Raw genomic sequence first — 20829 nt, 5'->3', positions numbered from 1 at the left:
CCTTCATATGCCACAAGTGCTAAAAGGACAAAAGACAAAAAAAAAAAAAAAAAAAAAGCTACAAGGGTATATTGCACAATACAGAGAACAGAGCCAATATTTTATAAGTGAAGTATAACTTTTAACAATTGTGAATCACTATGCTGTACACCTGAAACATATAACATTACACATCAACTATACGTCAAAAAATTTTTTTAAATAAAGTACTTTGCAAAGTAAGAAAAATAATGCCGATTATAACAGGCTGCAACTTCTCTAGGGAAGTCCCATACGCAGGCAGCCTTTTAAGTAGCACTTTTCCCAAAAATCAGCTTTCTGTTTTACGTCACGGCTAACCTTGCCACACACCGCTGCCTCCACAGCAAAGTTTTTCAACTAAAATCTTGAATTTTAGATAGAAGGAAAAGTAGGTTTATATACACCCCAACAATATAGGAAAAGCTTGTGTTCAGGCTTCCCCACTGGATTTTAGTGTCTTGACCCGTAGTGACTATTTCTGTTCAGTTTTGTTCACGACCTCTTCTCCTTTAACATTAAACACCAGTGATGTTTACATGTACCAGTTTGTCCAAGATGAAAACAAAGAAAAGTCAAATTAAAAAAGGTGAGCGCCTCTTGGGTAAAAAGAAAATCATCTTCCTTAGTCATTTGCCTTTTTTTTTTTTTTTTTTTTGGTAGCCATGGATTCATCATTAGTAACTGTGGCAGAAGTCGTAGCACCAGTTAAACATTCCATGTGTTTTTCCACGTTTCTCAGGCTCCCTTACAATTAGATGGGAGGCACACCACTCATTCTGGGTGAGGGACGATGAGTGCCAAGGATGCATATGATGCAGGAGCAGGGCACATTCTCCACTCCCTCTTTCTCTGAAGAATCTTCAAGGTCCTGCTCCACCTGATGGAGGTGTCAGAAACCAAGCCAAGGACAGAGGAGAGCTGCCATCAGGCTTTGCATGAATGGGAAATAAACTTCTGTTGTGTTGAGACACAAAGGTTTGGCATTTATTCATTACTGCCTCGTCAAGAGTTAAAGGCCTTGATGGGAAGAAAAATGTTCTCCATAAATTTGCTAATTAGACTGAGTCCTCAGGAATGTAGAAGAAGGAGGGGCAAAGGAGGGCAGGGAGTCTGTTTGAAGACACCATAGCAACGACAACAACCTTTGTACTAAGAATCAGGTGTATTTTGGCATAAACGCAGCCTCTATTTCAACCGCGAAGATTACTCTAAAACAAACAGAGGAGATGCCTCTTCAAGAGCTCCTTTTTATGTGCTGATGTTTAATATGCTGTTTTCACTCATTGATACAGATTTCTATAGTATGGGAGGAGAATAATGCAAGAGGAAGCATCATCAGCCGTCTCTACTATCTCTACTCATACCTCAAATAATCAAGAGCTTCCAGAGTGTAATGTCCTGGCAGCTATCATTTTACTTTAAGAAATGCAATCCTGGAGTTCCCATCATGGCGCAGCAGGAAAGAATCCAACTAGGAACCATGAGGTTTCGGATTCGATCCCTGGCCTCGCTCAGTTAGTTAAGGATCTGGCATTGCCGTGAGCTGTGGTATAGGTCACAGATGCAGTTTGGATCATGCATTGCTGTGGTGTAGGCCAGCAGCTGTAGCTCCAATTTGACCCCTAGCCTGGGAACCTCCATATGCCATGGATGTGGCCCTAAAATGAAAAAAAAAAAAAAAAAAAAAGAAGAAAAAGAAAAAAAAAAAAAGAAATGCAATCCCATCCTATCTTAGGGATGGGGTTATCAAGGGCATAGTAAGCTCTTCCTGTTTCTACATAGAGTACACTTATAAAAAGTAATAAATAAGCATCAGTAAGAGCATCTGACCAAAATTAACTCCCTGGGCCACAAGCTCTGAAACAAAAGCATCTCGGTGGGAGGAGAGCTTCAGCCCCCCAGGTACTGCCGTCATGATAAAGAGGTTAATTTCTCTTCTCACCTTGACATCTCAATGGATCAATTAGGTAATCAGAATCCAGTTCTGCATAGGTAAGAAAGGATTGACAGAATTGGCCAGTAAAACTATACAGATGTTTCTTGACAAGCTGGAGGCATTTGGAACCACACACTCTCACAAAAATCATAAAGATCATCCTCAGAGCCTTTGACCTTGCTGACTAAGTGTGTCCGAGTAGATGACAAGGAGCTGATTCTTTTTTTTTTAATTAATGATTTTTCTGTTTTCCATTATAGTTGGTTTACAGTGTTCTGTTCTGTCAATTTCTGCTGTGCAGCAAAGTGACCCAGTCACACATATACACATTCTTTTTCTCACATTATCCTCCATCATGTTCCATCATAAGTGACTAGATATAGTTCTCTGTGCTATACAGCAGGAGCTCATTGCTTATCCACTCCAAATGCAATAGTTCGCATCTATTAACCCCAGACTCCCAGTCCATCCCACTCCCTCGGCGACCACAAGTCTGTCTCCAAGTCCATGATTTTCTTTTCTGTGGAAAGTTTCATTTGTGCCTATGTTAGATTCCACAAATAAGTGATATCATATGGTATTTGTCTTTCTCTTTCTGACACTGCACTTAGTATGAGAGTCTCTAGTTCCATCTATGTTGCTGCAGAGGGCATTATTTTGTTCTTTTTTACGGCTGAGTAAGGAGCTGATTCATATAATCTCTTGCCTAAAGTATCACTCAGCCCCATCCGTTCTCCCTAGGGTTCCAATTTTGCCATCATAACAACTAGCACAACCTGTCCTGAACAAAATCCATGCATGCCTCCTCCTTGAATCATGCCTTTAGTTTCACACCATTGCCCTCAGGATAAAGTCCAAACTCCTTAACATAGCACTCAGAGCCCGCCATCCTCTGGCTCCCCCCAACCCATCTCCTCGGCCCCATCCTAGGTCCACTCCCTGCCCGGAAGTATCCCCAGTCCCCCAGGCTCCCTGCTTTTTGCATATGCTGTTGCCTTCATCCTTCATCCTCTTCTCCAACTGGAAGTTCATCTTTAAAATGAAGCTGACACAGAGTTCCCATAGTGGCTCAGCAGAAACAAATCCAACTAGTATCCATGAGGATGTGGGTTCAATCCCTGGCCTCATTCAGTGGGTTAAGAATCTGGCGTTGCCGTGAGCTGTGGTGTAGGACTCAGACACGGCTTGGATCCCACATTGCTGGGGCTGTGGCGTAGGCCAGCGGCTACAGCTCTGATTCACCCCCTAGCCTGAGAACTTCCATATGCTTCGGGTGCGGCCCTAAAAAGCAAAATAAATAAATAAATAAAATGCAGCTGGCGTTGTATTCCCAGCACCTAGCACAGATAGGGACATCATAAACTCTGCAGGTGGTGGTGGGGGAATGGGTTGAATGAGTAAATACAGCAAGTGTGAATAGTGTCTAACTCAAACCTTTACACATGCCAGAAGCTACACAACCATTTGTGGAAAGTATTATTAAACTCTTAATCATTGGCTCAGTTCTTAGCCGAATGAAAGGGAATTCTCTATGGCTCTTTCACCAACATTCTCAATAACCACAAAGGAGGAAAACAATTCTGCAAGTTATCAACCTCGAGTGGAATCCAAGTTTTAAAGGCCAAATACTGGGGAGTTCCCATCAGAGCTCAGCGGAAACGAATCTGGCTACTATCCATGAGGACGCAGGTTTGTTCCCTGGCCTCACTCAGTGGGTTAAGGATCCAGCGTTGCCATGAGCTGTGGTGTAGGTCCCAGACATGGCTCAGAGTCCAGTGTTGCTATGGCTGTGGTATAGGCTGGCAGCTACAGCTCCAATTTGATCCCTAGCCTGGATATCTCCTTATCCCTTGGGTGCTGCTCTAAAAAGACAAAAAAATAAAAATAAAGCCCAAGTACTGCAATAATTCAGCATCTCTTTAAAAACTAGAAGAAAATAAGTCAGTGATATTTGTTGTTTTTAGGATTTATTTCTCTGGGTTAGAGGGGGGTGGAAAACATTTCATCTTGGAATTTTTTAAGATAAATATAAACTTTTAAAATATCAAGCAAGGGGAGTTCCCGTTGTGGCTCAGGGGTTAACGTATCCGACTAGGAACCATGAGGTTGCGAGTTTGATCCCTGGCCTCGCTCAGTGGGTTATGGATCCGGTGTTGCTTTGAGCTGTGGTGTAGGTCACAGACAGCTCAGATCCTGTGTTGCTGCGGCTGTCGCATAGGCTGGTGGCCACAGCTCCAATTTGACCCTTAGCTTGGGAATCTCCATATGCCGTGGGTGCAGTCCTAAAAAGACAAAAAAAAATGAAAATAACTTTTTCCCAGAGGAGTAACTTTAATGACATTCCCAATTCTAGAGGAATATATGGCCTTTTCTTTTACTTGAGTTAATTAGAACTCAATCCAGGTAGCCACAGTCAAAAAATTAACCTTCCTCTGAAAACATAATTTGAAGCTTTTACTGAAAAAAACACAGTTCTTTACACCCAACATTTTAATAAATGTAGTTTGCTACAATGAGTATTCTTCATTCATTCTTCGTTTACAAAGCCAAAACCCTTGGAACTAATAAAGCCACCTTGCGGTGAGCTCTTAGCAATTGACCAGAACACAAACTGATGATGACAAGATGCTGAATAAGACTTTATGTAAACTAAATTTTAGCTATGTAGATATCTTCTCATTCTCTCTCTTGTTTTTTGCTTTTTTTTTTTTTTTTTTTTTGGTCTTTTGTCTTTTTAGGGCTGCACCCGTGGCATAGGAGGTTCCCAGGCTAGGGGTCAAATCAGAGCTACAGCTGCAGGCCTACACCACAACCTCAGCAACATGTGTCTGAGCCACATCTGCAACCTACACCACAGCTCATGGCAACACCAGATCCTTAACCCACAGATCCAGGCCCAGGAGCCAACCTGTGTCCCCATGGATGCTAGTCAGATTTGTTTCCACTGAGCCACGAACTCCTCATTCTCTCTCTTTAACTACACACACACACACACACACACACACACACAGTTCAAAGTGCTTGCATTCTCTCACTTGTGCTTCTAATGATTAATTATGGCTTCTAGTTTCAACTTAATTTTAATAAAGGCTGAATACAAGATATTTGAGGATCATTTTTAATTTTACACTGACTATGAGGTTTTAAGAAGAGAAATGAAACCAAGAAACTGGGGGTCTGGGAGGACAGCAGTGGCCTCCAGCCAGTCATGATTTATTGACCCACAACTGAGAGCCAAGCATTGCTCCAAGTGCTGGCAATAGAGCAATAAACAGAACAAAGCTGAAATCTCTGCCCTCTGGAATTTACATTTTAGTGAGAGGAGAGGGGAAGGAAGACATAAAGAAAATAAAAGAGTAAATACGTAAATTTAGAAGGTATAGGTATTATAGAAGCAATAAAGCAGAAAAGGGATACAGTGTTTCCGTGGTGAGCATAGGCGATTGTACCCGTAAACTGAGTGGTCTCTCCCAAGGAGGTGACATTTTAGCAAAGACTTGAAGGAGATGAGCAAGTGAGGGTATCGTGGCTATCTTGCTGAAGTATCAATGGATGAAAAGCTTTCCAGGCAGAGGGTGACAGTGAGTATAAAATGCCCTGAAGCTGGAGCATGGCTGGTGTGCAGAGCCATTCTGTCCAATACAGTCGCCCCTGGCCACATGGGACTATTTGAATTTAAGTAGACATCCATGAAGTTAAAAATTCAGTTCCTCAGTTTGCACTTGCTGAATTGCAAGTGCTCAAGAGTCACCTTATTGGACAACGCAGATATAGGATATATAGAAATAGATACAGATATATAGATAGTGAACATGTCCATTATCATGGAAAGTTCTGTTGGACAGCTTTGCTCTAGAAAGAGCAAGGCAGCCCCTATTGCTGGTTGGGTGAAGAATCTAGATTGAAGTGATTTCAATGAAAATAGAAGAATAGGATGCAGCACTATTAGTGAGAAGAGAAAGTAAAATAAACTTTGGCACACAGGTAGTTTCTAAAACAACCGAATTTGGATCAGCCACTGCTGGCATTATTTGTGTTCTAAGTTGTCTTATGGCAAACTGAATATACTTTTTTTTTTTTTGTCTTTTGTCTTTTTAGGGCTGCACCCGCAGCATATGGAGGTTCCCAGGCTAGGAGTCCAATCAGAGCTGTAGCTGCTGGCCTACACCACAGCCATGGCAACACAGGATCTGAGCCGAGTCTGTGACCTACACCACAGCTCATGGCAATGCTGGATCCTTAACTCACTGAGCGAGGCTAGGGATCGAACCCGAATCCTCATGGATGCTAGTAGGGTTTGTTAACCACTGAGCCACGATGGGAACTCCTGAATATACTTTTTAATATTCAGAGTTTATTCAGGTGCTATGGAGAGTAAAACATTTTTTGTAAGGAGTAGTTTTAAGAAGGGTGAATACATGTATTAGGACTTTATTCTCAACCTTCTAAGACCAGGTAACAAGGAGGCACTTTTAAAGGGGGTGGGGTGGGGGCGGGAACCCAAGGCTTTATGGTGGAGGTGAATTTTAATGTTCCTGCACCCTGGATGGAGAAGGCATAGTCAGCTCTGGTTCTTTACACGTGGGCAAAGCGGGTAAACACTAAGAAGGAAGGCTAAGGAGAAAGCTGTAGCTGTACTTTGAGCTCCCTTCCTCCCAGTAGCCCTGGTCAGAGGGTGAAGCCCAGGGATTTTTGACAGCAGCCTGTTGCATTTTTCCCAGTAGGATTCCAGAAACAAGCTGATACAGATATTTTAAAATTGAGATCCAAAAAGGAATTTTACCCAGCATCTAAGTCCAGTCTTCCATTGTGCAGAGGAGGTACTGAGAAAGATTAAAAGAAGTTGGCCCCAAATGATTCAGCTAGTTCTATGCAAGAGCCAGACCTGGGAGCTAGGGGGCGCTGATTCCAAGTCCCCAGTTCTTTCTACCTCCTTGTTCTACTTGCTATGCAAGAGTAAGACTTTCCGTTTCTAGACGGATCAACGAAACGTAAAGCAAATTCAGTACTGGAGTACACCTTTCTGGGTGGGGGAGATTAATGGGATCCAGAGTAGAGGTGGGGATTACTGAGATTTGAACAAACTTCTGGTTTGATGACAGAATATTGGCTTACCAATGCCTTGGCAACAAGCCTTCAGAATTCTGCCCTGGTGTTGAATCTATGTCTTACTTGCCATGTTGACCAGCACACAAGTGAAACGCAGGAAGTTGACAAGTGTCTGTTTCATTGACTTCTGGGTACTAGATCCTGGGTGTATTATTATACAAACCCACTCTGATACAGTCACTAGTTACCCGCAGAGTGGGAGACTTGCAGAAAGGCAGGAGGAGGGGTATTGTAAATAATTCGAGTCAGGGGCACAGGAGTGGATTGGTAGAGGGCATGGGTGGGAGAGTGGCAGGCTTGCCCAGACCCGGGCTGCTCGCAGGGCTTTCCTGTTGCTAGGACCGCCGGCGTCCTTGACTACTGCTCTGCCTAACGCACGCCCTTTTCCCCAACTCTGAGTCCTACACTCCACGGGTTGAGAAAGGGGAACCCGAAGTTCCTCCCTTCCCCGAGATGCGGGTCCGACATTAGATACCTACTAGGGGTTGCAAGCGTGGGGCTTTGCAAAGCGGCCACCCCACCCCACACCGACCGAGGGTTTTGCTTGGAAGTGAGGACGAACTCCGGGGGTCTCCCACCCTGACTCACATTGTACTCCCTCAGCCAGTTCTCTAGCTTGTCCTGCATCGACCGTAAAGATTCGGTGGAGACAAGTTTCCTCAGGTTATCCGCCATCGCTCGTTTTTCCGCTCAGCCCAGCTCTGGGAGATGGACTCGTGGACCGCGGGGTGATGTGGCGGGAAGGGTGTTATCTTCCTGAGGGGCTCAGAGCGCAGCTGGTGTTTCCATCCTCCCCCTCGGGTCGGACAGGGCAGCGTTCGGGAAGCCGGGGGGAGGTGCCCTGGGCTACGGCCACTGCGCCTCATCCGCTGCCCCGCGCTGTCTCCGGGCTCCCCCGAGGCCGCCCGGAACCCTGGCCATAAATACTCTGGCGATTATTAAACAAACCTTGACGTGAGCTGACGGCTGCTAGGGACGCGCGCCCCTGGCGTCCTGGCAACGCCTGCGCCTCCGCCCAGCCGGCGCTGCGTCCTCCACCCGCCTCCCGCCCAGCCGCCGTCCTGCCACCCCCAAAGGGTCCCGGGCACCCACCAGGAAGCGCGATGTCGCTGTTCCTCCTGCTACTGCTCTTTTTCCTCCTGCTGCTGGTGATGGTGCTGCTGTTGGCCGAAAGCGAGGGTGCCCAAAGCTACTGAGACTCCGAGTTGGGCCCGGGACTGGAAGATGCTAAGACTTCCGATGGCGGCTGCCTGATCCCCTAAAGGACTGAGACGTGCCCACACTGTGGGATGGTGGGCAGCCGGAGGCCTCTTGTCTAGAACAGCAAAGGTTATTTCTCCCTAGACGTTTTTGGTTAGGCTCTGAGGGAAATACCTCGTTGGCTCCTTCCTTTATTCTTTCACTTCTCAAGCCTTTAATTCCTCATTTGTAACATCGAGGGATTGGTGGGCGCCCAGGTATAAACAGACTTGAACTCCAGGATGTCCACAAATTAAAGTTAATCAGGTTTAACCAAGATTTGGTCTATTTTTAGAATCATTAAGCCCTCTAAAATTTCATTTAATTATGAATTCTCTAATTGAGACTTTGCGCAAGTTCAGTTCAGACCCGTTTTGGCGCTATTTCAAAATGGTGTGTTAAACCACAGTGATAGTTGGAACCACTTTAGCAAATGAAACCATTTCAACCATCATTAAGCACTTTAGAACCGTTATTTTCTATGCCATCAAGTGATGTACAGACTCAAATCATCCTTATCTATTCATTAAAAAGTGCGGGTGGAGTGGGGCCTCAGCTAGATAGCCAGCTAGCTAGTTTAATCCAGTTCCTTTTTTTTTTTTCCAGGTACTTGAGAATTTATGAACATTGCATGTGTCCAACTGCAGTAAAATTTGGAGTTTTCACCACCTTATTTTTCCTCTTAATTCCAGTGGTTTTACTGTCTTCAAAAATCAAAGGCACATTTCTGGAGCCTATATTGCTATTACCTTCTGTAGACCCCAAAATACCGCCTATAAAAGTTCTCACCATGGAGTTCCCTAGTGGCTCAGTGGAAACGAATCCAACTAGTAACCATGAGGTTGTGGGTTCGATTCCTGACCTTGCTCAGTGGGTTAAGGATCCGGTGCTGCAATGAGCTGTGGTATAGGTCAAAGACACAGCTCAGATATGGCCTGGCTGTGGTGTGGGCAGGCAGGTGCAGCTCCAATTCGACCCCTAGCCTGGGAATTTCCACATGCCGTGAGTGCAGCCCTAAAAAAAAAAAAAAAAGGCAAAATAGAAATAAAAAAAAATTTCTCATCACAAGGAAGAAAAACTTGTAACTATGTGGGGTTATGGATGTTAATTACTTACTGTAGTGACCATTCACGGTATATACAACTACTGAATCATTATGTTGTATAATATTTTAATTATGTATCAACAAAAGAAGAAAAAATAAGGACTATAAAGAGGACATACATATTATTTTATCACAGTGCAATAACAATTATTAAAGTTTTAAAACCAATAAATATTCGTTAGAGACTTTCTTCCTTTAAAAAAATATAAAGGAGGAGTTCCCGTCGTGTCGCAGTGGTTAATGAATCCGACTAGGAACCAAGAGGTTGCAGGTTCGGTCCCCGCCCTTGCTCAGTGGGTTGACGATCCGGCGTTGCCGAGAGCTGTGGTGTAGGTTGCAGACGCATCTCAGATCCCGAGTTGCTGTGGCTCTGGCGTAGGCCAGTGGCTACAGCTCTGATTCGACCCTTAGCCTGGGAACCTCCATATGATGCGGGAGCCGCCTGAGAAATGGCAAAAGGACAAAAAAAGAAAAAGAAAAAAATACATATATATATATATAGAGAGAGAGAGAGAGGAGAAAGGGAATGGAGAAGAATCTCATAGATTTCTTAATTTAGGACCAGAAATTGCACATTTTAATAAGCAACTGGAATCTTTGAACAGTGCTATTTACTTATGAACAAAAGCCAAGGTGGAATATTTACTTCTGTCAGGTTAAGGATTAAGTCCTCTTCCTTGCTGTGGGCATTTTCATTAACATCCAATTCTTGTTTATATCATCTGTAAACAAGGGACAATAGTTCTTACTTCACAGGATGATTAGAGACTAAATAAGATCATTCATATGAAGTACTTAGCACAGTCCTTGACAATAGCAAGCGCTTCCTAAATGCCATGGTCACTATTACTACTAATGTAGGTCAAAGTAGTATAGCTGAGAAAACTAGGTTGGAAACAATGTAAATCAACAATAGGGTAATGCTTGAGCAAATCGTCAATGAAATGTTTCACAATGGGAATCTTATTATTGAAGAATATTTAATATCTGGGAATTCTTAATGTATAATGTTAAGTGAAAAAAGCAGGACACTAAATTATATATATTGTGTTACATTATGCAACATGAACCCAAGGCATGATTATGGATGATTTGAATTTGTTCCTTTATATGCTTCTGATTTTCCAGACCCCTACAATGAACACAAATTGGTTTTATGAAAACTTAGATACAAAGTTACCGAAAAACTACCACATTCAGAAAAATGTTAGTCAAAATATCAATAAAAATTTTTTTTTGTCCTCTGTAACCTATACCATAGCTATGGCAATGCCAGATCTTAACCTGCCTTGCCAGGCTGAGGACAGAACCCATGCCTGAGCAATGAACTGAGCCACCACAGAGACTGCCAGATCCTTAACCCACTGTACCACAGTGGAAATTCCAAGATATCAATATTTAAGCCAATTCCGAACAGAATACACTTTGATAAATGTTCATATTACTAACTGAATAGACTTACAGAGTCTTAGGATAGAATGGGTCTTTGAAATCATTTTAGAATATGCTACCTGAGTTTATTTAGCCCACAACTAGATTCACAGCCCTTCAGGCCTGCAGTCATTTTATGCACGTCTTAGTTTCCATAGAACTCTGGCACATAGTAGGATCTTGATACTTACCAATAACAAAGAGGCATGGCTCTGGAGGACTCAAAGGAAAAGTTTTACTTACTTATTCATTATTTATTCCCTCCAAAAAAAAAAAAAACTTCCAAAAGAGGATCTGAGATGGCTTACAGTAAAAGACCTGTAGAAAATAATATCTTTTGTTTGTTTGTTTTTTGCTTTTTTAGGGCCGCACCCTCTGCATATGGAAGTTCCCAGGCTAGGTAGGGATCAAATGGGAACCACAGCTGCCAACCTACACCACAGCTCACAGCAACACCAGATCCTAACCCACTGAGCAAGGCCAGGGATTGAATCCACATCCTCATGGATCCCAGCTGGCTTCATTAACTGATGAGCCATGAGGGGAACTCTTTTTTTTTTTTTTTTGCTTTTATCTTAGCTTTTATTTCTGATATATTTTTAGGTGTGATTTCTATATGAAATTCAGATTTCATTTCTTAGCTCATCACGTATGTAACATTAAACTTTCATGATACAAATTGCTTTCCAGAAATATGAGGCCTGTTTCTCTACATCTTTTCCAGCATTTAGAATTCATTAAAATGTTAGGCGAAGTCCTATCTCTCAAAAGAGAAAAAGAGTTCTTTAAAATACTTTGAATTCATAAAGAAAAAATTCTATTTACTGATTTTTCCATCTTGTTTTCCCAACTATCATCCTTATACTTAGAATTTTTTTAATGGAAAAAGAAAATATGCCCCCAATTTAAGCGTAAATACTAAGACTGAGCCTTATTTTACATTTATTTCTGGGCTTTGTGGCAGTCAAGGCAAAAAGGAAAACGAGTGGTATGATTATTATTATTTGATTTTAAAAGTATACATATCACTTCTTTGAATGAAAAACACATTTTTTTCCTGGGACAATTAATATGTTTATTCTTGGAGCTCCTGTCATGGCTCAGCAGTCATGAACCCAACTAGTATCCATGACAACACTGGTTCTATCCCTGGCCTCGCTCAGTGGGTTAAGGATCCAGTGTTGCTGTGAGCTGTGGTGTGGGTAGCAGACATGACTTGGATCCTTTGTTGCTGTGTCTGTGGTGTAGACCAGCAGCTGCCACTCTGATTTGACTCCTAGCCTGGGAACTTCCATTTACCACTGCAGGCAGGGCCCTAAAAAGCCAAAAAAAAAAAAAAAAAAAAAAGGATGTTTATTCTTTACCAAAGAGTATAAAGCATTTTGGATGAAGGTGCCCTTAATAAATGACTTCCCCTTCTTTTTTAAGGAAAATATAGAAACAAAATTGATGCGACTGTTTCCTGAGGTCACCTTTGATCAATGCCAAGGGGGTAACACTAGAACATGGGCCATCAGAGAAAGGGCCAAGCAACTGACATTCCATTTCTTAGCTCTCTGGTGATGTCACTTGAGACAAGCTTAGAACTTCCACACCTTAGGAATAAGTGAGCATCCTCATAAATGCCCTTAATCATAATCCCTTCCTCAGACCTTTTGATGGGAGCAGGATAGCATCAACTGAAGAGAGTCAATGCCAGGGATGCCAATAGCAGATGTTGCTGGTTAAAAAAGAATCCATATGCTTCAAACTACAAGCATGCACTCAACAAGGTTGAGATTCTATTTTTAAAGTCTATTATAGGAGTTCCTGCTGTGGCACAACAGGATCAAAACATATGAAAGAAAACTTCAGATAAGTAAAGACTCTATTTGGAGAATACTTTGGTGCTTTAATTTTGTCCCAATTCAATTATTTTAGGATATTATCAAGTAGGCAATTTTTTGAGAAGAAAAGATAAAAATCAAATCCTCCTTTTTGGTACACTATCAGGTATCCTGAAGAAGTCAAAAGAACAATGAACTTGGAACATGGATACTCTTGCTTTATCTCACACTCTGCCAGGTAGGTTCTCATGACTTCACATAAGTCCTTAATCATTCTGAGCCTCATTTTTTCCCATCTATATAATGGAAAACGTGGACTAGATGAGCCCTAAGATCTCTTGCAGTTCTGATATTCTTTAATACTTTTTTTCCTTTTTTTTTCTTAATATATTGGTCATGGTTCAGATTGAGCAAATCTTGCCCTTTGTTTCAATTTTTGCCTCATGGTTCACTTCAGGGCAAGCCTTGATTCTGAAAGCATTAGTCAGCAAAAGTTTGGGGTTTTTTTGTTGTTGTTGTTGTGTTGTTGTCGTTTGCTTTTTAGGACCAACTCTGAGGCATAGGGAACATCCCAGGCTAGGGGTCCCATCAGAGCTGCAGCTGTCTGCCTACACCACAGACACAGCAACGCCGGATCCTTAACCCACTGAGTGAGGCCAGGGATCAAAACCATATCCTCATGGATACTAGTTGGATTCTTAACCCAGTGAACCACAACCGGAACTCCAAGCCTCTTTCTTGCATACGATTTGTGCTACAGGCTTGCTGGAACAACTAATATACCTAACCTCCAGGAAATAAGGGAGTTCTCCATAATTGCACTTTTAATAAATTTAAACCCAGCTCAAACTGACAAACTCTTTGTAACTCCCCCAACCCCTCAAAGCTCACCACTCTCTTCTTTATGCTTTCTCTAATGTTAGACATTTTTGAGATTGTTGCAGTTATTACACTATATCCTACTTAGCTGTCCACCCCCTATACAAGCCTGTGAGCTTCCTAAAGAAAAGAGCAAAGGTTTATTTAGCTTTAAATCCTCAGCACAGCAGGTGGCACATTCTAGGCCCTCTATAAATGTTTGCTAAACTGAATTGTTAACAAAAAGGGAAAGAAGGAAGGAAGGAGGCACAGAAGGGAAGAAGGAAGGAAGGAGATGATTGGCTGCTTTATATTTGATGTCATAATCCCATTGAGGTAGCAGTAAGGAAATTTAACAGCCAGCTGGTTGTTCTTGGGGCATCATAAGTCTACCAGCCAGCCAGGAGCCATTTGTTCTAGAGAAGTGTAATGTGCCAAACATCTGGATGGAAGAGGCTTTCTGGAAGTCCTTAATCTGGCCCACTTTGAATTGTACCTACCTCGGTCAGCTGGAGAGATTTTTTTCTTTCTTTCTTTCTTTTTTATTATTCAATGAATTTATTACATTTATAGTTGTACAATGATCATCACAATCCTGTTTTATAGTATTTCTATCCCACACCCCCCAGCGCATCCCCCCACCCCCCCAAACTGTCTCCTTTAGAAACCATAAGTTTTTCTGTGAGTCAGTATCTGTTCTGCAAAGAGGTTCATTGTGCCCTTTTTTCAGATTCCACATGTAAGTGATAGCATCTGGTGTTGGTGTCTCATTATCTGACTGACTTCACTTAGCATGATAATTTCCAGGTCCATCCATGTTACTAAAAATGCCAGTATTTCGTTCCTTTTAATGGCTGAGTAATATTCCATTGTGTCTATGTACCACATCTTCTTGATCCACTCCTCTGTCGATGGACATTTAGGTTGTTTCCATGTCTTGGCTATTGCAAAGAGTGCCGCAATGAACATTGGAGTACACGTGTCTTTTCAAGTCATGGTTTTCTCCGGATAGATGCCCAGGAGTGGGATTGCTGGATCAAATGCTAGTTCTATTTTTAGTTTTCTGAGCAGCTGGAGAGATTTTTAATTGGGGATTTTAAGAAGGCAATCAGAGACTGACAAACTCGCTCAGCGCAGTGAGAGCTGTGAGTGTATTTTCATGCTTGTATGTACGAAGCCTGTATGCAAGAAGCCACAAGGGTATACAGAGGAATCCTCAGCATAATTTCCAGTGCTTCCTCAGTAAGGACAGTTGCAAACCCCTTAGCCAGGGTGGCTAAAGGCTCTGCTCTGCTCTGGCCAGGATGCTTTTTGAGGTGCCAATCCTCTTCTGGGTGTATTACTCCGTGTGTCGACTATTCTTGTTGTACAGCTGTCTGGGTTAGAATCTTACTCCTTAACACAGGTCAGCGCCTATTCTACTATTTGAAGAAAATCTTTTAGCCTTTGCTGACCCAACTGCATGACATTTCCTTTAAATTTTATTGGTGGGACGGCCAAGGTGCTTTGTCTCCCCTCACAGGTAGAAAACACTAATTCATCCATTTACTGTGACCTGAGTGCTCTGTACTCGCATCCTATCAGCCCCATTTGGTCCCTTTTGTTCTCTGCCACCCTGAAAAGGAGTTGTCTTCCCCCCTGTTTGAAACCAACCATCGGAGAATTCAGCAGGAGGGATCTGAGCTGAAGACAGTCTCCCCCTCTGGACAGAAGCAGGGATGTTGTTTTCTCCATCATTCCAATAAGCATTCCTGGCTCAGAGGAACAGTTCAGAATTTTTCTGTAAAATTATTTCATGTCCACTACTGACCAAACTACAAAAACAAGAGTAAAGGAGAGTGTGAGAAAAAGAATGTATATATATATATATGTGCGTGTGACTGGCTCACTTTGCTGTACAGTAGAAAACTGACAGAACACTGTAAACCAGCTATAATGGAAAAAATAAAAATCATTATAAAAACATCATAAAATTTTATTTATTTATTTTTTTGCCTTTTTGTCTTTTTAGGGCCGCACCCACGGCATATGGAAGCTCCCAGGCTAGGGGTCCAATCAGAGCTGCAGCTGCCAGCCTACACCACAGCCACAGCAACACCAGATCTGAGCCGCGTCTGCAACCTACACCACAGCTCATGGCAATGCCAGATCCTTAACCCACTGAGAGAGGCCAGGGATTGAATCCGAAACCTCATGGTTCCCAGTCGGATTCGTTTCCGCTGCGCCATGGCAGGAAAGTCCAAAAACAGTAAAATTTTAATATCGCAACTGTATCGCTTTAGCATGTAAAGAAACTACTATAAAACATTTGTAGCAAATACATATTAGAAGGAGGGGAGTAGATATAGTGGTTTTGTTTTTGTTTTGTTTGGCTTTTTGGCCATGCTCAGGGTATGTGCTTAGTTTCTGGGCCAGGGATCGAACTTGAGCCACAGCAGTAACCTACGCCACAGTAGTGACAATGCCAGATCCTTAACCACTAAGCCAGCAAGGAACTCCAGATTTAGAGTGATTTTTTTTTTTTTCTTTTTTGGGCCACACCTGTGGCAAATGGACGTTCTCAGGCTAGGTGTCACATTGGAGCTGTAGCCACCAGCCTACGCCACAGCCACAGCAATTCCAGATCCATGCCATGTCTGCGACCTATACCACAGCTCACAGCAACGCTGGATGCTTAACCCACTGAGCAAGGCCAGGGATCCAACCTGCATCCTCATGGATACTAGCTGGGTTCCTTACTGCTGAACCACAAAGGGAACTCCAAGTGTGATTTTTGAGAGCTACAAAGTACCCCTCCTATCTCAACCCAGGATTCCATCATTAGAGTTCGTTCAAAAAAGAAGGGCATCCTTGCCCTTCCGTCTTTCAGCTTTGCTGGCTGGAACATGACAAGTACTTGGCTCTGTGAAAATGGTCATTGAAGGCATGAGCTTAGGACACATTAAGCTGATGCAAAGAGGCAGTGGGAATGATCTACATTGTAAGATACTCTCAAACCCCCAGGAGAGGGACAAGGGACAGCATGAGAGCAGTCTCTAGGATGAAGGATATTAAAATCAATCTTTTAAGCACATTTGATAAACATCTGCTGAATTTCTAGTGTGGCAGAAACATCTGCCTTGATCATAAGGCAAAATTAGACTCAGTCTCTTCTCTCTAGCATCTCACGATCTATTCGGGAGAGAGAGACACAACTATGGTTCAATGTAACAAGGTACAATCGGGTAAATATAAAATGGTATGGAAACACTGGCCTTTCCTCTACCTCCTCCTCCAGCCCCCCGAAGAAAGGATGGGTGAAGTAACAGAAGAAAGCGACATTCAGAACCAGTTCTAAAAGGATAGAGAGGTGCTCCCTAGGAAAAGAAGTGAAAATGGAACAGGATGGGCAGTAACAAAGAGGCAGGAAATTGCATGAAGAGGCAAGAAATGATGAATGCAAGCCCAGTGTGAGAGTCCATCAGTTTCTTCTCTGGGGTGATACATGCTGAGCATCAGCGCTACATACATTAGCAACTTAGGTGCTAGTAATATTTTTCACCCAATAGAAAAAAAGTTAGGAGTTCCTGTGGTGGCTCAGTGGTAATGAACGCCACTAGTAACCATGAGGACGTGGGTTAGATCCCTGGCCTTGCTCGGTGGGTTAAGGATCCCGCGTTGCCATGAGCTGTGGTATAGGTCACCGATGTGGCTCGGATCCTGAGTTGCTTTGGCTGTGGTGTAGGCCAGCAGCTCTAGCTCAGATTTGACCCCTAGCCTGGAAACTTTCATGTGCCACAAGTGCACCCCTAAAAAGTAAAAAAAAAAAAAAAAATTAAAAATTTAATCCAATAGTCATCCATCAAAGTTACTAAGGACATATGACTAAGGACGCATGATATACTTGGCCCCTTATGTGTTTAGGATTTAGGGCAACACAGAAGTAGTAACACATTACCCTGGTTTTGCAATGAGCTGACAGTAGACCTTGGAGCACACTATATGTGCATTAAAAACACACACACACACACACACACACAAGATAATGTGTTATTAGGTATCAAATGACACCAAATGGGTGTCATAGCAAATTGGTGCAATAACAGTTTTAAGAAAGAGTAATAATGATCACCTATAACTGTCAGGCAGAGGGAGGACTGAGGTTGCTCCCCAAAGATATTTGGAAATTGGGTGTTACAAATTCACAGACAAGACAGACAGGCAAATACATAAATTTCAGCATGGTGGGAAAAATGTGACAATAAAGGCATGCCTGAGGATCACAGGGAGAAGCACAAAAAATCAGAAATCCAAGATCCAGGAAGTCTTCCCCAAAGAAACATCCCTTGAGCTGAATTTCAGTGGACAAGCAGAACAGCCAGATAAAAAAGAGAAATACCCACATATGTAAAGGCATAGAGACAACAGGAAGTTGATAAATACTTGGGAACTGTAAATATTGAACTTGGCAGGAGTGAAGGATGTGGAAGGGATAGGAAACGGGGCTAAAAGGAACTAGAAAGTAAAGGACCTTATATATATACAGGACCTATATATAAAGGACCTTATATGCTAGTAAAAAATGTTTGATTTTTATCATGGAAGCTTTTGGAGGGTTTTAAGCTTCGGGATGAGAGGAAATATGATAGGATTTGTATTGTAGAAAGCTCACACTAGAAATAGAATAGAATGACTTTTGATGGTTTTTTTTAATTAATTAATTTATTTTGTCCCTTTTGCCTTTTCTAGGGCCGCTCCCATGGCATATGGAGGTTCCCAGGCTAGGGGTCCAGTCGGAGCTGTAGCCGCTGGCCTATGGCACAGCCACAGCAATGCGGGATCCGAGCCACGTCTGCAACCTACACCACAGCTCAAGGCAATGCCGGATCCTTAACCCACTAAGCAAGGCCAGGGATCGAACCCACAACTTCATGGTTCCCAGTCGGATTCATTAACCACTGCACCACGACGGGAACTCCCAAGTGGTTTCTGACTAGATAGTGGTGTGATTCGCTAAGGAAACACAGGAAAAGCAGATGGGGGGCTGTTGAGTCCAATTTGGGGGTGTGTTGAGCTTGAAGGGCACAAAGTTTCCTAAGGGCTGCCATAACAATTAGCACAAACTAAGTGGCTTCCAACAACAGACATTTATTCTCTCACAGTTCTGGAAGCTAGAGAAGCCAGCGGAGTTCCCATTGTGGCTCACTGGTAATGAGCCCAACTAGCATCCATGAGGATTCAGGTTCAATCCCTGGCCCTGCTCAGTGGGTTAAGGATCCGGCATTGCCATGAGCTGTGGTATAGGTCGAAGATGTGGCTCGGATCCTCTGTTGCTATGGCTGTGGTATAGCCCAGCAGCTGCAGCTCTGATTCAACCCCTAGCCTGGGAACTTCCATATGCCTCAAAAAAAAAAGGGGGAAGTCAGCAAAGTAGGTTGGTTCTTTCTGGAGGCTCTAAGGCTTTTAGGCCCCTCTCCTAGCTTCTGGTGACAAGTCTTGGCACTCCTTGCCTTGTAGACACATCGCTCTAATCTCTGCTTCTCTCTTCACATCATCTCCTCTGTGTGTGTCTCTGTCCTCTCCTCTTCTTAAAAGTACACTAGTCATAGGAGTTCCTGTCATGGTGCAGTGGTTAACGAAACCGACTAGGAACGATGAGGTTGTGGGTTCAATCCCTGGCCTTGCTCAGTGGGTTAAGGATTCGGCATTGCCGTGAGCTGTGGTGTAGGTTGCAGACTCGACTAGGATCCCGCGTTGCTGTGGCTCTGGCGTAGGCGGGTAGCTACAGCTCCAATTCGACCCCTAGCCTGGGAACCTCCATATGCCATGGGAGTGGCCGTAGAAAAGGCAAAAAAAAAAAACCCAAAAAGTACACTAGTCATTACATTTAGGTCACTCTAAATCTAGGGTGATCTCATTCTGAGATCCTTGACTTCATTACATCTGCAAAGACCCTATTCCCAATAATGGCACATTCACAGGTACTAGGGATTAGGACTTGGATATACCTGGGGGGGGGGAAACGGGAGGTAGAGACTATTTAACCCACTATCAGATGAAATGAATGAATGGATAACTGTCTTCATGTTCTGACTAGTACTCTAGCCTTGGGCAGTTCTGCTTTGCACTTTTAAACATGTAACTTTTAATGACATGTAACAGACTTAAAGGCTGCATTAATAGGTAGAAAGAACAAAAACTTTAGACCAACGGACCTAGGTTCAATCCTGGCTCTTTATTAGTTGAAAGCCTGGTTATCTGTTTAACCTCTATGAGCCTTGATTTCTTTATTTGTAAAATGGGGATAATACGACCTATCTCATAAGACCGCTGGGAGAACTGGACTTGAAATACTACTTCAGGAAAAAGGCTGGAAGATGAACACATCTGGGACTGACTCCATTAACACTGTGCTCCCACGAGTGAATTTATTTATTTTTTATTTTTTTATTTTTTTGCTTTTTAGGCCCATGGCACATGAAAGTTTCCAGGTTAGGGGTCCAATCAGAGCTGCAGCTGCCAGCCTACGCCACAGTCACAGCAATGCCAGGTCCAAGCCTCGCCTGTAACCTACCCCACAGCTCACAGCAACATCAGATCTTTAACCCACTGAGTGAGGCCGGGGATCAAACCCACATCCTCATGGAGGCTAGTTGGATTCATTTCCGCTGTGCTACAATGGGACTCCCACAAGTGAATTTAAAGACTCTACAGTAATTGGCATCCAGGAGAATAGTGAGTGGAGATCAGCAAGAAGGAATCTAAGAGAAGGTGATTTTTTTTTTTTTTCAGATAGCCCAAGGGGCTTGTGGCATCAGGAAAATCAGGTATCTCACCACCTAAGTGGGAGAGAGGTTGGCAAAATCAAGGCAGGGCTGCTGGTCTTAGAAACTGGAGTATCAGGCAGATTTCTAAGACATTAAGCTTCATTATTATGTGAGGCATTGGAGATAAAAGGATGAATAGGACATGGGCCTTTCAGAAAGAGCTCCCCATTTTTTAGATGAAGTCAGATAGGCAAACAGAACACAGTGCAATCTGAAGTGCACACACAGAAGACTTGGAGCAGAGCTAAGAGACAGACCAGCTAACTGCCTAGGTAACTGGGAAGGCTTTAAACAGAATATACTATGTGAATGGATTTATGGAGGATGAGTCACAGTGTGACTGTCAGAGAGAGAAGGACTTTCCAAGCAGAGGAAAAAGAGGCAAAGCATAGGAAGTAAGGGGCACAGGACCAGAACTGGAGATCCGAAGTAAGGATCAGTCCAAAGCCAAGTTATCTCAATGGATAATTAGGACCACGGCCAGACTATTAACAGAGA

The 20829-nt window shown here is 43.0% G+C and overlaps 1 protein-coding gene across 4 annotated transcripts in view; it reads right to left on the bottom strand.

The window, feature by feature from the left end:
- The window catches only part of SPATA18 (spermatogenesis associated 18), a 43217-nt gene extending 35202 nt beyond the window's left edge, over window positions 1–8015 (bottom strand). For 3 of the 4 annotated variants that reach the window (XR_002346352.1, XM_021100317.1, XM_021100316.1), the window contains exon 1: window positions 7655–8015. Coding sequence is in view for 3 of the 4 variants with exons in the window: in XM_021100317.1 (XP_020955976.1) it covers window positions 7655–7741 (87 nt within the window). In the remaining variant the exon portion in view is untranslated. 4 annotated transcript variants of the gene reach the window in all.

This window comes from Sus scrofa, chromosome 8, assembly GCF_000003025.6.
Source record: "Sus scrofa isolate TJ Tabasco breed Duroc chromosome 8, Sscrofa11.1, whole genome shotgun sequence".
In the NCBI taxonomy this organism is placed as follows: domain Eukaryota; kingdom Metazoa; phylum Chordata; class Mammalia; order Artiodactyla; family Suidae; genus Sus; species Sus scrofa.
The sequence above is the reverse complement of the archived record's forward strand: the minus strand, read 5'-3'. Positions and strand labels throughout refer to the sequence as shown.